At 45.3% G+C, this 17,377-nt stretch overlaps 2 protein-coding genes across 3 annotated transcripts in view; one reads left to right on the top strand and one right to left on the bottom strand.

Moving 5' to 3' along the window:
- Positions 1-11: 11 nt before the first annotated feature.
- RNFT1 (ring finger protein, transmembrane 1) lies at positions 12-17,375 on the bottom strand. 2 transcript variants are annotated; one of them, XM_081890565.1, is made up of 9 exons: positions 17,225-17,375; positions 12,631-13,064; positions 9,804-9,880; positions 7,077-7,177; positions 5,981-6,134; positions 3,690-3,848; positions 2,163-2,228; positions 1,631-1,732; positions 12-988 (listed from the first exon to the last, which is right to left on the bottom strand). In XM_081890565.1, the coding sequence occupies exons 1-9, from the start codon at positions 17,251-17,253 to the stop codon at positions 854-856; spliced, it is 1,257 nt and encodes a 418-aa protein (XP_081746691.1). In that variant the 5' UTR covers positions 17,254-17,375; the 3' UTR covers positions 12-853. The 2 variants fall into 2 exon arrangements, with proteins under 2 accessions (XP_081746691.1, XP_081746692.1); XM_081890566.1 differs by lacking the exon at positions 17,225-17,375 and adding an exon at positions 16,595-16,692.
- The window catches only part of LOC309357773 (uncharacterized protein), a 70,574-nt gene continuing 69,971 nt past the window's right edge, over positions 16,775-17,377 (top strand). The window contains exon 1 of the mRNA XM_081890184.1: positions 16,775-16,914. The gene's annotated coding sequence lies outside the window, so the exon portion shown is untranslated. The remainder of the gene's footprint in view (positions 16,915-17,377) is intronic.

Here is a 17,377-nt window from a genome sequence, read left to right as displayed (position 1 = left end):
TCCCAGACCAATAGATTAAAACTGCTTTTATTCTCACCAATCTTTAGGTATACCACAGGTTGTTGTCTTAAGTATCACTAAAATAGATCTCTTCCCCTTTGTAATAAAATGTAGTTGTTTATGACAAAATATAGTATAAGATTTTGCTTTTTAAAAATCCAGGCTTACAAAAGTAGAAAAATTATGTGTGCATAATTGAAGCAAAAAGGTCATTCCTGACTTTCTTGCATGAATATAAGTAGCTACTGCTGTAATGGCAGGAGGGATAAGGAACCAGCAGCTTCTACAGGAGCCAAGTGGCATAAAAGTGGTAACTCTCATAGAATCTCAAGATTTGTGCAAACTGGATTTTTAGCATATCACATGCAATACTGATCCTATTTATGCTCTGGTAACAGGCTGGTTTAGACATCTGCATGGAACCGAATTTGAGGCTATTGCTCCTGCAGCATTGCGAAAAGTTTTGAGCATGTCTCAACCAATGTTATTCAGCCTTGGTTCCCCTCATGAAATTGGACTACAAGACTACATCTCTCAGCAGCCCCTGCCAGTAATGGTCAGGGATGATGGGCATTCTGGTGCAAAGGCACCAGGGGAACCAAGGTTGAAGAACAGAGCTCTGGCGTATTTTACACACAACCAGCAACTGAAGGGTGACTTCAACATGAAAAAGCAGCTTTCAAGCAAGTTGCTTTGTGTCTGAATGGACCCAAGTCCTGCAGCAGCTGAGAGATGGACGTATGTAGACTTAACCCCCTGAGTACCTTTTTCTTCTAACGCCTCCTTTCCACCCAACTCCCTTAAACGGTAAAGACCAGCATTCAAACTGTAGCTCTTGTGTCCGACAGGGTTTTTAATAGACCTGTAGTTGTGCGGAAGTTGCCCCATCTTTCCACTTGTTGATGTGGTCCGAGATGATGGTTCTGCACAGGGGGCACGTTCTCTCTCTGTTGAACCACAGGGCTATGCATTCTTCACAAAATATGTGCTGAAACGAGAAAGGCTGCTTTGAGCACAATGGGGTGCAAAGGAGCTCAGCAACTCAATAACATTCAGCATACTTTTAAATCCCTTAACTGGTGTAGGGCTCAGCTCAAGGGCAGCATTCCCTCTCTTGTGCTTTTATTCTGTATTTTTATCTTGTGAACCGCTCTTGAGATCTTCAGATGAAGGGTGGTATATAAATTTAATAATAATAATAATGAGGCCAGAGGCAAAAGTGGGTGGAGCAACGAATGTAAAGTACACCTTTGCACACAAACACACCCCTCCATCATTGATCCAGGCAAGCTAGAGGCATGATCAGAGTTTAAGGATGTATGCCAGCCAGGCAAAAACTCAAGCGCCAAGCAGGGCTGGTGAGGGGTGTCCCAAGGGCCAAACAGGTGTGGAGAGTTCCATTTGGCCTCCAGGCCTGAAACTCCCCATCCCTGGTAGAGGGCAATGAGTTGCAGACTTTCTTCACTCCAGGAAAGAGCAGTGAAGGTGGGTGTTAGGTCGTCTTATCAAAGAACCTTGTCCACCATTGCTGATCTATGCACTGAGGAACTCTGGGTAAGTGTCTAAGGAATTGTTTGGCTGTTCAGAACAATGTTGGGACAGCGGGAAGAGAATAACACTGGTGAGTTACCTGGCAGATGAGAAGAACAGGCTTCTGAAATTCAGCTTGGCAGATGGAGCAAATGTCTTCCGCTTCCGCACACTGCCTCTTGCTGGCTGCGACGCCGAAGTTCTGCAAAGAGAGAGAACAGGCTCAAATACTTGGTTTCTAGCAAGGAAGATAGTGGCACCAGATACACAGGTATGTACAGTTTAAATAATCATTGCAGCAGTCCCCTCTGATAGAGTAGTAGTGCTATCCATATATTGCAGACAAGGTGTCTAGTGTATTTATGACACCGGTGTGGACTTCCTGGTTCACAGGCTGCTTCTATATGAAAGTACATCAGCCTTCACCCTAGTGTTCTCCAGATGTCCAACTACAGCTCCTGCCATCCTCACCATTGGCCATGCTAGCTGTGGTCCAACAACAACAGTATGGACAGATCTTTGCCTCCCCTGTTTTGTTTTTTAAATCACAGCTCCAAATTTGAATGTCACAGGGAACTGTGGTTTGTTTAAACAGAAAAGAAAAATGCTCTTAAGAGGGTACAAATACTCACTGGTCGTGCATAAAATATCCGCAAGACTCGTCTGAAATTTTTCAGATGTCCAAAGAAGCTCAAAAGCTGAAAAGATAACATGAGAGGAAATAGATGTAAACTAGCTTTTAACAGTAATGTAGCTTTAAAAAAACAACACTGTAGGGGTCTTAAGTGTCATATAACAACAATTTAAAGTTGTGGGCTTTCTCCTATAAGCCTAGAGCAGATAGAACAAAGCTAAAGTCAAAATAAGAGATGCTCACAAAAAAGACAAAAAGTTAAAACAGTAGAGGCTGAGAAAACAAACCCCAAAAGACACTGCTGCTATCCTAACCATGCTTACTCAGAAGTAAGCCTTCCTGAATTCAGGGAGGCTTCCTCTCAGCCAAGTCAGGTTAGAACTGCAAGCTAACACAATCAAGACTTGTTTTATTTCAAAAGATTTCTACCCTGATTTCCTGTCAAGGGGTAGTCAGGTCAGTTTACAGTAAATACAATGTATTAAGACAGGCACAACAGCATACCGCCCGCCATGTATCTATGGGGTGGTGGGGCAGTGAGGAGGGTCTCCCTTGAATACCAATCTTGGAAATTTGATAGGTTCTTAAGGTATACTGGGATACGGGTGGTGCTGTGGGTTAAACCACAGAGCCTAGGACTTGCCGATCAGAAGGTCGGTGGTTCGAATCCCCGCAACAGGGTGAGCTCCTGTTGCTCAGTCCCTGCTCCTGCCAACCTAGCAGTTCGAAAGCACGTCAAAGTGCAAGTAGATATATAGGTACCGCTCTGGCGGGAAGGTAAACGGCGTTTCCATGCGCTGGTCTGCTTCACCAGAAGCGGCTTAGTCATGCTGGCCACATGACCCGGAAGCCATACGCTGGCTCCCTCGGCCAGTAAAGCAAGATGAGCGCCACAACCCCAGAGTCGGCCACGACTGGACCTAATGTTCAGGGGTACCTTTACCTTAAGGTATACTGGTCCCAGAATCGCCATCTTGTTCAGTGATTTACAACCTATAACTTAGTCAAAGGCTATTCTTGCTCTGTGTGCCGGCCAGCTATGCCCCCCACATCCTGGCTTTTCATTCATCTTTTCCAAGTTACACTCAGCATTCAATAGCTACTAAGCTGGATGTGGGTGGGTGTGTGCGCAACACACACACACACACACACGGTTCCCCAGAGCATGCCAACACTCCTGCTTGGTGGCTCTATACTGGCTGTTTGTCACGACTTACCATCCACGTTCTCTATTGGAGGGAGAGATGGGAGGTTCCTGTGCAGGGAAACTGATATTAAGGAACCCAGCTGGGTACCTTGCCCCAGCCAAGCATAGCTCTAGCTGGTTAACACAGAAAAGGTTAACACAGGTTAACACAGAAAAATAGTTTTCGCCATTTGTTAGCTGAAGAAACAGATGCCTAGAAAGACAAGGTGCATGCGATCTCACATACACGGCAATGTGTTGCTGCTGTGTTTACACCCAGGCTGCCTCTTGCCACGCTGTTTTTAAGAAAAGAGGCTTTAGCAGCAGATCGGAGTTTACCTTTAGGATGAGGTAGAGCAGGGCCATCAAGACTCCGAGACTCCACCCCAATGCGCTGTCCAGCTCCCTCAAGCCAACAAAGTACCGGAACCAGACTGGCACAGGGACGATCTTGCGGTAAAACTGGCAGAGCTCTTCCAAGAGCATGTACCAATAACCCTGGTTTACAACATACAAAGAAGATTGTTGATACTTATTTCTTACCCGCCCATCACTCCAAGCTTCCATAAACACTGCTACCATGCCATTCTCCAAGGAGCTTGTGATGGCATACATGAATTCATTCCTTCCCAACCCCCCAACCCCCATTTTATCCTCACAACAGCCCTCTGAGGTAGGCTAGGTAGTGACTACTCCAAGGTCACCCAGTGAGCTTTGTTTTCATTCTCACTGGGGTTCTTACCCATGCCAAAAGCAAGTCCTATTTTGGACAGAGAAGCCACGTCTTTAACCTGCCACCTGATGCCAGGGGCAGGGCGGGTAGGCAAGGCTTGTGAGCCAAATGGGGTAGGGCCTGGCAGCTCAGACCCAGGGTCCAGAGCTTCCCCACTGTTGCTCTTGCAGATCATGCTTAATGCCAGAAGCCTGGACCAAATATAAGGTTGTAGCCAGCTAGGTTCTACTCAAGAGTGGACCCACTGAAATCAACAGACCTATGTAAATCATATCCATTTATTTCCATGGGCCTTCCGTGACTAACACTAACCCTACATGACTAACACTGGACACAACCCATGGGGTTAACGGCTGCGGAAGCCTGTGAAGAGGTATATCTATTTTTTTGTAATTTAAAAAACCCATCATACAAATGGACACAGGCAGCTCTTAGGAGTTCAGCTTTCTAGCATAATAAATAAAATTGCAGCAGTGCCAGGAATCTCTGCTTGGCAAAGCTTCCCAGACATTCTTTTTACCAAATCAATAACTCAGATCCCTGCTGAACTGGCAGGATTTTCATTATTCACCTCTAACAAGATAATATTTAATGATTTATTTTTGTCCAGTTGCCCATGTCTGAAAGCAAACCAGATTTTATTCAGTCATTAAGCCCTTCTCCTCTCACCTAAACAGTTTAAGCCAGATGAAGTGCCTGCTGTTCTTTCATCGTACATCAAAGTGTTATGAGAAGTCAGCATTAATGTTGAGACATCATTACTTTGTCAAGTACCTTCCACCACTAATTACTATATATATGCATTTTAGGGTGTGCATTTTTCTTTTTAAAGGGTAACGCTTAACTTCTTGCTAGTGACGGTTCAAGACCACTTCGGCCAATGCAAGCTGCCATTCATTAATAAGACAGGTGTTAGTCCCACTTCACTTCAATGTTTTTATTCTCATGCTATGAAAACTATTTAAGCAGAGCTGACTCAAGACTTCTTCACCCTACTTTCCTTTGTGGCTGTTCACAGCCACTGCTTTCCCCACGTCTGCTGATGGCTCAAACTTCACTCCCCTTGAGTGATCCCAGTCGGATTTGGCTATGTGCTAAGGGCACTAAGGGAAAAGGATGCCTCTCTAGCACAAGTGGAATGGCTTGCTGAACTAGTCACATAGGCACTTAAGCAATCAGGGACCTCTATTTTTTATTTATTTTTTATTTTAAAGCAATCGGGGACCTCTAAGCATCCAACACTTTGCAGCAATCCCTGAAATGTGTGGAAAAGGAGGCGTTTTTTCCTGACCCTGCCCTGTGGAAACTTTCCTGACCCTTCACCCCGGAAACTTGACTAGTTGAACTATGGAACTCACTGCCACAGGAGCCAGTGATGGCTGCCAACCTGGATGGCTTTAAAAGAGGATTAAGCTTACCCTCCACGAATTTGCCCATCAATGGTTACTAGCCAGGATAGCTAAGCTCTGCCTCCACAATTGGAGGCAGGGATGCTTCTGAATACTAATTACTGGAAGCCACAGGAGGGGAGAGGGCTATTGCGCTCAAGATGTCTTGCGGGTTTCCCACAGGCATCTGATTGGCCACTGTGAGAAAAGGATGTTGGACTAGATAGGCCACCGGCTGGTCCAGCAGGGCTCTGCTCATGTTCTTATGACAAATGCCTTCCCTTCCAGTTCAGCCCTTCTGAAAGCTCAACCTTCTTGCTCTGATGGGAAGGAAGCCTTTCCTCGGAATTAGCAAACCTAAGTGCTTCTCTCGTTGCAATGAAATACGCTAAGTTTTACCATCACAAGCTGAAGTTAAGCGTGTGACAGTGATACAACTGGGTATTTCTAACTCATATTAAAAATAAGTTTTTTAAAAAACAGCAACAACGACAACAAAGTTTTCTTACCTTGGACTTAAAAGACATGATAAAAGAAGGCAGCAAGAGAACGATGCATTTGAAGCCCATGAAGAGAAACTTCAGAATGAAGTCTGTGATCCCCACGATCCAAAGTACCTCCCAGAAATTTGTGTAATCCACAGAAGGACTTAAAAGGATCAAGCTTTTAAAAAACAAAGGCAAAAGAGATGGTAAGTTGAAGACATTTTTTCACAGAAAGTATTTTAGCACCCTTGAAATGGAAATGCAAAAACACTTTCTTATTTCAAGCAGAATGCTACAGCCAAGAAATCACCTTTTTAGTTTATTTTATTTTTATTTAAATCACAAATTTATTTTTCCTATGGGGCGTTCACAGTAGCAAGCAAAAACCAGGCCAGTCGTTCACTTTTTATATGACTAATTCTTCAATAGGACTTTTCAAGACTGGATTATAATTTCCTTCCTTCCATCCATCCAAGTATGTTATCCAACATATAAAAAGCCCTCCTGGAAGGAACCACCCAGACCAGTATCCTGTTTCCAACCATGAACAGGAAAATGCTCTGAAGAAGCCCACAATCAAGATGTAAAGGGATGTGACACCTGCAGTTTGGTCCCCTGGTAACTGGTTCACCACAGCTGGTAACAACTTAAATCTGGAATTCTGAGTAAGCTTTTCTGATTTTATAGTTCATTTTAACCCATTTTATCTCAGTTGTATCTTTTTTTGGGGGGGGTAACTTTATTGCACACTGCTTAGAAGCAACAGTATTGAGCAGGATACAAGCTGTTGAAATAAACGGTAGTGAAATAAAGAAATTACCCGCCCATTTTTTAAAGGCACTTTGTGTCCATTATCAGCACGTTTGGGGAGTAAGGCCACACCCACACCATGCATTTAAAGCATTGTTCCCCAAAAAAGAATCCTGGGAACTATAGTTTAACCTTCAAAGACCTATAATTCCCAGCACCCTTAACAAAAACCTGTTCCCATTATTCCTTGCGGGGGAAGTCATGTGCTCTAAATGTATGGTACAGATGTGGTCTGGATGCATTACACATCAAGGAAGACTGTTTTTACTGCCGTTCAGAAGGGAAAAAATTCTAACCTGCACTGAATTACCTGTAATGAAGAGACTGAGGGTAGAACGTATAATACAGAAGGAGAGAGGATCCTGTTAGGAATGCCAATAACCAGACACACTCCAGTCTGGAACACCTTTCCTGCAAGAGTAAGAGTTTTCAAATGGTTAATTCAAATGACTGCATTTTCTAGTTACAAGATGCTAGGCTGCTGTGATTTTGCCATTCATTCTCCATTTAAGAGGCTGCTGAGCTCAGAGGGCTTTGTAAGCGAGTTTTTGGCGTACAGGCCTGGGGATGGGACTCCAAATAAACCAGACCCAGACAGTAGGGCCATTGATTAGGGGTGACGGAGATGAAGTTCAAAAAGTGGCAGAGGCAATGTGCCCTCCACTTAATTAGCCGGACTGCTGCTTCTGCAATCTAAGGCTACGGTCCTAATACCATTTACCTGGCATTAAGCCCCACTGAATTCAATGGGAAGGGTTTTAAAGATTCTTAGCAACGCCACAGGGAGCCATATCCTTATGGACCTGTGGGGATGACATTCCTCCTAATGGCCCTGCCAAACACCTTTAGAAGCTGCAGGAAAGCAGAGAAATTCCACATTTCTTTTCAGGGGGGATTTCGTATGCAAAATGCAAATGTACATATTTGTATGTGATGCTACGCTGGAGCCTATGTTACTAAGAAGCCCCTACTGTTAACTGGCCCCAACTTGATTACAAAGCTGACAGCCCACCCTGAACCACCCTTGGAATGAGACAGTGACTCTGAAGAACTAAAGCAGTCCACCCCTGCCCACCCCCAAAAGAGGATCAAGAACAGCTGTAGACTGTTCAAGAAGGACACTGACAAACTGGAACGTGTCCAGAGGAGAGCAACCAAAATGGTCAAAGGCCTGGAAACGATGCCTTATGAGGAACGGCTAAGGGAGCTGGGCATGTTTAGCCTGGAGAAGAGGAGGTTAAGGGGTGATATGATAGCCATGTTCAAATATATAAAAGGATGTCACATAGAGGAGGGAGCAAGGTTGTTTTCTGCTGCTCCAGAGAAGCGGACACGGAGCAATGGATCCAAACTACAAGAAAGAAGATTCCACCTAAACATTAGGAAGAGCTTCCTGACAGTAAGAGCTGTTCGACAGTGGAATTTGCTGCCAAGGAGTGTGGTGGAGTCTCCTTCTTTGGAGGTCTTTAAGCAGAGGCTTGACAACCATATGTCAGGAGTGCTCTGATGGTGTTTCCTGCTTGGCAGGGGGTTGGACTCGATGGCCCTTGTGGTCTCTTCCAACTCTATGATTCTATGATTCTAAATACACAAAAAGACAGCCACATGGGTAGTCATTACCCCAACACTTTGAGCGGTTTATCCCACTGAACCAGGTGTGGGGAACGTCAGTCTCTTCAGATGCTGCTGAACTACAATTCCCATCATCCCTTGGCACTGGCCATGCTTGCTGAGGCTGTTGGGGGTTGTAGTTCAACAACATCTGGAGGGCCAAAGATTCCCCACATCTGCTTTAAACAGCAGATTTACAGTGCTAGGCGAGGAGTAAGAGAAGATGCCACATACAGTCTTTCAAAGAAACAAAATATTCTGCAGGAAATCCCTTGATAAAGGGACTGATTTCTCAAAACAAGTTGCGATCATAACTACTTGGTTTGTGGTTCTCAAGAGCCTTAAGGGAAACTGCCTCTTCAGAACAACCATACTCAGGATTCTTGTTTTCAACCTCTATTCAAAGATGGAAAGATGACTACTTTTATTACAACATGACAAGCTGTTTGCACACAGTATTTATACTTTGCCTTTCAAACAAGTAGGATGAGGTATGGCTTATAACCCAAATCAAAGCAATGCCAATAAAATATAATGGGAGAAAAATAATGCCACAAATAGCAGCAAGGGAAGATGTAAAGACCTACATACTAAGAGCAGACCCATTATCTGACTGCGTGGATTCCTGTGTAACCAGAACAGTGCCATCCATGCACCAAATGGGATGTCTCAGAAGGCTTAGGAAGATCTCACAATTTGCACAAGTACAAACCTGCCCCTGCAAACAGGCAGGGACCCAAAAAGAGCTTAGTGAGAACTGAGCATGCTCAATGGATATGGAATGCTGACTGACTGCAGGGAATGGCGGAGTAGGGGAAACGAGAGGGGAATGGAATGGAGTATCCTGTGAAAGGGCACGACTGGCTGGCATTCAGAAAAGGAGCATTTCACACTGCAATATTTTTGTTGCAAGTTCTGATGGTCAATCACTTCATCCCCCGCAAAAAGCCCTAGTTTAAGAGAAAGGCCTTTGCTAGCTGGCAAAAATATTAAGATAGCTGAGCCAGACTGAAGACAATTATCTATAATGGCAGCTACAATGAGATCAGCACAGCCACAAAGTAGCGAGCTAGTTTGCGAGTTTCACAGAATTTTTCCCCAGGCTAGACTTGGAGGGAGGGAGGGAAAAGTATGGCGGAGGCCTGTGTGCAACTTTAAGTAGTGAGTCAGTTTGTGCTGAGCGCAGCAGAAATGTTCAGGTTGCATCAAAGGAGGCGGGAAAAAATATTATGTAAATGGTTCATTATAACTATATTCTATTTTTGCAGCTGTTCTTAAATCAACCTTTTTTATTTTAAGCGATGGAATGTGTGTGTTGTCAAATTAACACTCTTTTCCACGTTTCTGTCAAGAACGCATCTATCTCCTGGGTAAAGTGAAGCTTTAAAAAAATACTTACAACCTCGCCGGAGAGGTCAATACTTACTCTTAGGAAAACCTGATTTACAATGCTTTTGTTTGCATACATATAAGTTGTTAGCAGCCCAACTCCCAGAGAAATGCCTATTAGGAAAAAAGGGTAAATTACAAAACGGAAAAAAAGAAAAAGAAAAAGAACCAAAAAATGCATCAAACTAATTTTTGTTTTTTAAAACAAAGCAGCAAAATCAAAAAGGGCATTGCATAGTATATCTTGTAACTGTTTTAGACAACAAAACAAAAATAATTAGCCACTATATACTCAGGGGCACTGCTGTACTGCACGGCTCTGACTGCACCCTAAACAAATCATCAGATCAGTGAGAATTCCAATGAATTAAATAGTAATGAGCATGCTTCTAGCTCTCATCGCTGAAGGGAGAGGTCTAAACACGGCACAGCAGTACCTGCGAAAGGCCAAAATTTGAGGGGCTTCCACTAGCTGGAAAAATGTTCTTGTAGTAGACCTTCTCTCACCTTTACTGCCATTCCTCCTGCTTCCCTGCTCATCGATATTCCACCCCATCCTCCTCGCTATTATACAATTAGGGCATAGTGCTGGCTGGCTGGAAAAATCTCAAGCTATTTACCACACTGGGGAGAGTTTGCATCTAATAAATCAAGCTGGAATAAATTAGATCAAACAAACAACACTTGCATCGTTGTTTACATTTGCATTAACTCGGCAGCACCTTGAGGTCTTTTTATATATGTTTGCACCAGGCCAATAAACACCCACTCACCTGGTCACTTGTTGCAGTGGCAGCTGGCCTATTAGTACAAATGGGGCACAGCCCCATAAAACTCAGTCTAACCTCAACCAGCCACTACCCGTCTGCCTCTTACAACCAGTCTAGCAGGTGGCCTTGGCTGTCAGCTTTGTCTTCCTTAGTCTCAATGTTGCCCCTTGCATAACACAGCAAGGAGAAGAATGGGGGCAAAGCTAATCATTGGCTGTAGATGGGCCAGACATTTGCTCTGGCTCCACCTACTGTTGGGTTCCCTGCCTTACACCCTATCAGTCCCAATGGGAAACAGCCACAGCCATTGTGAATAAAAATCACTTCCAAATGACTAAGGCAGGAGGATTATGTCAACTGGGTCTTTTATTCAGGATAAATTCCAAGGACTGCATCCTGTGTGCCACAGATGGCTAGCCCAGATCTGTTGGCTAGTCATTTTGATGGGCCAGTAACGTTTCAGGACTTGTAAGACAAGTTGGCACTTTTAAAACCATTCTGTTGCTTAGATGTCTTTAGCCATCGTGGAACCTTTCTCCAGTGATGGAAAAAAGAATGGGTACATTTCAGGAATATTTTTAATCTGGCTGAAGGGAGCTGCAGATTTTGACACCTGGTGTTTCAAAATTTTAGTTTTGCAGTAAGCCAAGGGTCCCTGAGTATATGACCACAAAAGAATAAACTGAAAAAGCTAAAATGCATTTTAGCAGCTTCTCAGCAGCAGAAATTTCAGAAAGCAGGAAAGGAGAATGGAAAGCCCCAAGAGAAGAGGGGGGGGGAGGACTCTCAGGAAGATATTGGGAACAGTACGGTGATAACTAACTCTGTACATAAGGCCATAGTAGTACAGGGGCTTATGATCAGGGATTCTCAATTTTTGCCAAGCCTTGGTAGCCAAGCTAAGAGGGGCGGCATCCTACCTACTCAGAATAGTCCCAGTGAAATTAACAAAACCACGAACATACAAATATAAATAAGATATTGTGTTTGATAAGCATGTTGTGCTTGCAAGCTTATAGACAGCTGTTGATTTTAAGTAATGGTTCTGAATTGCAATTTGTTATATTGACTGTGTTCCTTAAAAGTGTCGTAAAGATTTGTTGAATAAATAAATAATTTTAATCCGTTATTTCATTTACAGGAGGGATGAGGAAGCTGTGGCCCTGCGGATGTTCTTGGACTACAGATCCCATCAGCCTCAGCCAGCATGGTCAATGATTAGGGATGATGGGAGTCGTAGTCCAACAGCATCTGCAGGGCCACAAGTTCCCTAGCCCGAGTTTAAACCAAATGGTGTAATGCTGTTGAATCTGAAGCACATTGGACACTCCTTGTGTCGTTGTTGTTTTTGTTTTACAGTGGAACTGAAGAAGGCAAGGCAATGAAATGCACAGGACAGCTGTAATTTTTCCAACAAACTTTTCAATTTCAAGCAGCATCCTGAGGTTCTTCCTCCCCCTTTTTGGGCATGAAACTTAAAAGCACATGATATATCTGCAGGACCCTGTGAGCAGGGTGCGATTGCCTGGAGGGCCACATTTGTCCCCCAGGCTTGAGGTTCCCCACTCCTAATTTCAACCTGTAAAAAGGATAAGGAGGAATAAAGCTGCCCGTTTTCAATTTAAAATCCCAAAGGAGAGGCAGAAATAAGTCTTCATCCTGGGTATTGTGGGTAGTAAAAGCAGCAACAGGTTTAAAGCCAGCCTGAATTGTGTTTCAGTTCCAGAAGCACAGATAACGCACATAATATGTGGCACTGAGGGCAAAATTCTACCACCCTTTGAAAATTTCAGCTTTAACTGTTTTTCTTTTTTTAAAAAAAAAAAACCACCACCACCTTCTAGTCCTTATTATTGCAAATCATGGAATCATACAGGTGGTGTCTGGTGAAATCTCAGAAGCCAGAAACTGGCCAAGAAGGTTTTCCAGTGATCAAGGCTAATAGGGAAACCAGAAATAGGCAAATTAGTTTTCAAGATGGCGCTAAAACTGTTTAAGTCCCCCGGCCTGGAAGCACAACCTGCTGCTTCTCTTTCAACCTCAAACCCAGATAAATGCAGTTGTCTCCAGAGCGCGCAATGGCGTGTACTCTACCCATTATGTGCTGCATGAGGAGTTTGAGGGACAGGATCAAGATGTACGGGAGACTCTTGTGTAGCCAGTGGAGGAGATATCTGAGCTCGGAAAGGGAGCTGCCGCTCTGCTCCTCCAAATCCGAGCCGCCATCTTGAGGCCCTCGAGCTTCGCTGTGGGAGTGGGAGCGGGAATGGCTCTGAGTCCCGGACGGCAGGTGCTGCCTGGAGCCAGCGTCTTCGCCAGCCTCTCCCAGAACAGAGCTCAGCTGGATGTGGATGTCCCCTCCATGCTGGCAAGATCCTTCTCCTGGTGACCGTGCTCCATGAGTGCACTGAGAGGCTGAGGTACCATTGCTGTTTCCTGCCGCGCCATGGCGATTATTTGAGTGGGGCTGCATGGCAGCACGTTGGAGGTGATCTGCTCCAAATTGCTCGGTTTTGACGAGATGATTCCTAAGGAGGAACAAAGAAGAAATTTTAAAATGGTTTCTAATTGAACCAGCCCTTGTTTTAGAACCATGAGGACCGGAATCTTGATCTGTTTTTAGGGGAAGTGCTGTAGCTTAGCAGTAGAGCATACGCTTTGCATGAAGAAAGTTCCAGATTTAACCCCAAGTAGGGCTTGGGAGAAAGGCGATGACAAACCTAGACAGCATCTTAAAAAGCAGAGACATCACCTTGCCAACAAAGGTCCGTCTAGTTAAAGCCATGGTTTTCCCAGTAGTGATGTATGGAAGTGAGAGCTGTACCATAAAGCATCCATTCTTCGGCTGATCACCGAAGAATGGATGCTTTTGAATTATGGTGCTGGAGGAGACTCTTGAGAGTCCCATCGACTGCAAGAAGATCAAACCTCTCCATTCTGAAGGAAATCAGCCCTGAGTGCTCACTGGAAGGACAGATCCTGAAGCTGAGGCTCTAAGACTTTTGCCACCTCATGAGAAGAGAAGACTCCCTGGAAAAGAACCTGATGCTGGGAAAGATGGAGGGCCCAAGGAGAAGGGGACGACAGAGGACGAGATGGCTGGATAGTGTTCTCGAAGCTACAAACATGAGTCTGACCAAACTGCGGGAGGCAGTGGAAGACAGGAGTGCCTGGCGTGCTCTGGTCCAGGGGGTCACGAAGAGTCGGACACGACTAAACGACTAAACAACAACAACAACAAGGGCTGGGTTAGACCTCTATCTGAAACCCTGGAAAGCCCCTGCCAGTCAACGTAGACCATGGGTCATAGTCCCTCTGCCACCGCCACCAGCCTCTGCTGCTCACAAGGCACAGGTAAGCAGCCACCGGGGCTCGTCTGGTGCTGTGGAGAAGGGAGGGGAGAGTCGTGGGGGGTTCAAAATATAGTCCAGCCCCCCACAAGGTATGAGGGACAGTGGACTGGCCCCCTGAGGAAAAAGTTTGTTGACCCCCTGACATAGACAATACAGACCTAGATGGACTACTAGTCTGTATACAGCAGCTTCTGATAGATCTTCAGCTATTTGCTGAGTCTGGGCATATAGGGGTCCATTAGAACCTTAGCCAGCCAGAAGCTGGCCCTGTGTGGTTCTCAAACACAGATTAAATGACTCTGTCTGTGGTATGTGCAGCCTTCAAAAGAATTGCGAGGCAGGTGTAGGTTTGTGAAAGCTGAAGGAACTGCATGGAGGTGGTTAAAATTTTACACTTATTCAGGAACATTTGCACAGAATAGCCCTTAAAAGTCCCCAGCCCAAGCGCTGCAAATATCTGTTATTAAAGTCATCTCACAAAGTACACAGGAAATGACAGATGGCAACTCTGTCAGCAAGAGAATCCTTGTAATTCTCCAATTTGAATGGTCACAAGGGATCGTCCTCTTAGATCCCTTGAATCATAACTATTCATTTGGAGATCAAATTCTGGAAACTAACTCAAAAAAACCTTTAAATTGCAGTTAAATAATATTTAGGCAGGGGCGCGGGTGGCGCTGTGGGTAAAACCTCAGCGCCTAGGACTTGCCGATCGCATGGTCGGCAGTTCGAATCCCCGCGGCAGGGTGCGCTCCCGGCGTTCGGTCCCAGCACCTGCCAACCTAGCAGTTTGAAAGCACCCCCGGGTGCAAGTAGATAAATAGGGACCGCTTACCAGCGGGAAGGTAAACGGCGTTCTGTGTGCTGTGCTGGCTCGCCAGATGCAGCTTGTCACGCTGGCCACGTGACCCGGAAGTGTGGGGGTGCAGTGGCCAAGAAAGGGCATTCACTGTGGCAGCCCCAAATCTGTAGAAATACCTCCCCAGGGAGGTTTGACCTTCAATCTGTAACTTTCATTGAATGTGGCAAATGCACCTCTTTAGCATGGCATTTGATGTCCAAGATATATATATTTTAGAACCCACCATATTGGAATATTTATTTAGAACCCACCAGTTGGAACAAATAGTTCCAACTGATTTTAATCTTGTCTTTTAAAATTGTTTCAACCAACCCTGAGACCTTATGATGAAGGCTGGTTAAGAAATCCAATTAAAAATAATAACAACCTGGGTAACCTTGGGCCAGTCACTACTTGTCGGCCTAGCCCTGTCGCAAGGATAAAAGGGGGGTGCAAAAAGGGGGGGGGAATACAACAGTGGTTCCCAATTAGTTATGTATAGCAGACTCCATACTTTTGAAAATCTTGATATTTCTATGGTAGTTTTTGTTGTGTGAGTGGTGCTGTGGACCCCCTGGGTGAGTTGTGCTGACTCCCTGGGGTCTGCGGACCACCTATTGGGAATCACTTATGTATATGACATTGTAAGCTCCTTGGAGGAAGGGAGGGATAACAGAGTGTCAGATAAAAAATAGAGGCCAGTAGTAAAGGAATGGGTTCCTTGACCCCAGACTGTTTTCTGGTGGATAGCAGAAAGCCCTCAAGTTGGTCAACTGCGTCAGACCAACACAGCTATCTACCTGAATCTAGAGCCCTCAAGCAGTGGCACCTGGTTCACTCAGGTGATCAAGGCACAACCCCACCTACCTCAGTCTACCCTCAACCACCTGTTAGCCTGACTCTGGCTGCCATTGCTTCCAGACACCACCTGCAGTTGGTTTCCCCACCTTTTCCCCCTACCAGTTGCAGTGGGCCCCAGGTACAACTGCCCCTCCAGGTGGAGAGGAGGGAGTTGTCTAAATGGTCACTGCCCATCCAAATGGGTCCCAGAACCCATTCTAAACCACAGCATATTTGAAGGGAGGAGCATTTGGGTCCTGCTTGCAAGCACCATTCAGTACTGCAGGATTTGCTTCTTAAGCAAACACGCACAGGGGTTTGCCAAAATGGCAAAAATGACTGGAAGAATTAAGAATTGGGAAGGCCAAAATTTTAATAAGGAATGGGGAAAATACGTTTCCGAGCACAATTCAAAGTATTGGTGCTGACCTTTAAAGCCCTAAACGGCCTTGGCCCAGTACATCTGAAGGAGCGTCTCCACCCCCATCATTCTGGCAGGACACTGAGGTCCAGCGCCAAGGGCCTTCTGGCTGTTCCCTCACTGTGAGAAGTCAAGTTACAGGGAACCAGGCAGAGGGACTTCTCAGTGATGGCGCCTGCCCTATGGAACGCCCTCCCACCAGATGTCAAAGAGAACAACTACCAGACTTTTAGAAGACATCTGAAGGCAGCCCTGTTTAGGGAAGCTTTTAATGTTTGATGCATTACGGTATTTTAATATTTTGTTGGAAGCCGCCCAGAGTGGCTGGGGAAGCCCAGCCAGATGGGCGGGATATAAATATAATAATAATAATAATAATAATAATAATAATAATAAATCATTGCAAACAATTAAAATTATTCGTAGGATTGGAACGATACTTGTAGTTGGACTACGGTTGTACTGTAATGGAGATTTAATAGAATTGGACTAATAGAGAAGATGTGGGAGGAAACATGGGAATTTATGGAATTCTCTTTTTATTTTGATCGTTTGTAAATTTCAAAATTTGGAAAATTAAATAATAATAATTAAAAAACACGCCTGTTAAGAGGAGGAAATCAAACCGAGCCTTCCAGTCCTGTTAAATACTGTTATCAGCATCAACAGAAGGGCAACAGAATGATCCTGGAGCCCAGCCCAGCTCAGCCCCCGTGTGAAGCTATTATAACCCCAGGGTCTCTGAGCAGCTACAGAGGGCATGGGGGGGGGGAGCTTACAACCAAAGCTCTTATCTCCAACCCCCACCTGCAGCCTGAGTGAAGGGGCCTTGCAGGAAAGCTGAAACCACCACAACTTCTTACAAGAAGTTGAGAAAGTGAAAGCTGGGGGGGGGGGGGGAGGTGTCCCAGAAAATAAAAAAGGTAGCTTCGTCGGCCTGTAGGGAAAAAACAAACAAACCCCAAACCCGTAACATTAGGGCGATACTTGGGTCAAGGGACACGGAAACCAGCTTTCAAAGCCAACATTAAGTCTCCCCCCTTCGCTCTGCTTTGGTTGGCCTAATAAATGATATTATATAGAGGGGGGAGGCGGCGAAAGAGTTTATATACCGTGGGGTTACAGTAAAGGGAAGGAAGGGGGAAAGGGAGCGAGAGGCGGCGAGTCAAGGGGAAGGGATCCGCTCGGGTTTCTTCGGGGTCCGCGGCAGAGTCTCTCTCCTCATCCACCTACCTCTCATAGCGCGGCGGCCGGTGCTTCATGGCGAGCGCCGCTCTTGAGGCCGCGGCCTCCCGTCAGCCTCCATCCCCGCCGGCGAGTAAACAGGCAGGCTCCGAGGGGGGGGGGGCGGCCGGGCAGGTTCCAACTACCGGCCCGGGGAGGAAG

Source organism: Podarcis melisellensis, assembly GCF_964234715.1.
Source record: "Podarcis melisellensis genome assembly, chromosome: 15".
Lineage (NCBI taxonomy): Eukaryota > Metazoa > Chordata > Lepidosauria > Squamata > Lacertidae > Podarcis > Podarcis melisellensis.
Note: the sequence above shows the minus strand (reverse complement) of the source record. Positions and strands in the feature narration are given on the sequence as shown.

What these genes read in the sequence shown, in the direction of transcription:
- RNFT1 (XM_081890565.1), bottom strand. Translation starts at nt 17,253, where the DNA reads ATGAAGCACCGGCCGCCGCGCTATGAGAG. An exon ending in TAAATCAGGTTTTCCTAAGA is followed by an intron (nt 7,178 to 9,803) that starts GTAAGTATTGAC and finishes TTACTCTTGCAG; the next exon opens with GAAAGGTGTTCCAGACTGGA. An exon ending in CCTCAGTCTCTTCATTACAG is followed by an intron (nt 6,135 to 7,076) that starts GTAATTCAGTGC and finishes GTTTTTTAAAAG; the next exon opens with CTTGATCCTTTTAAGTCCTT.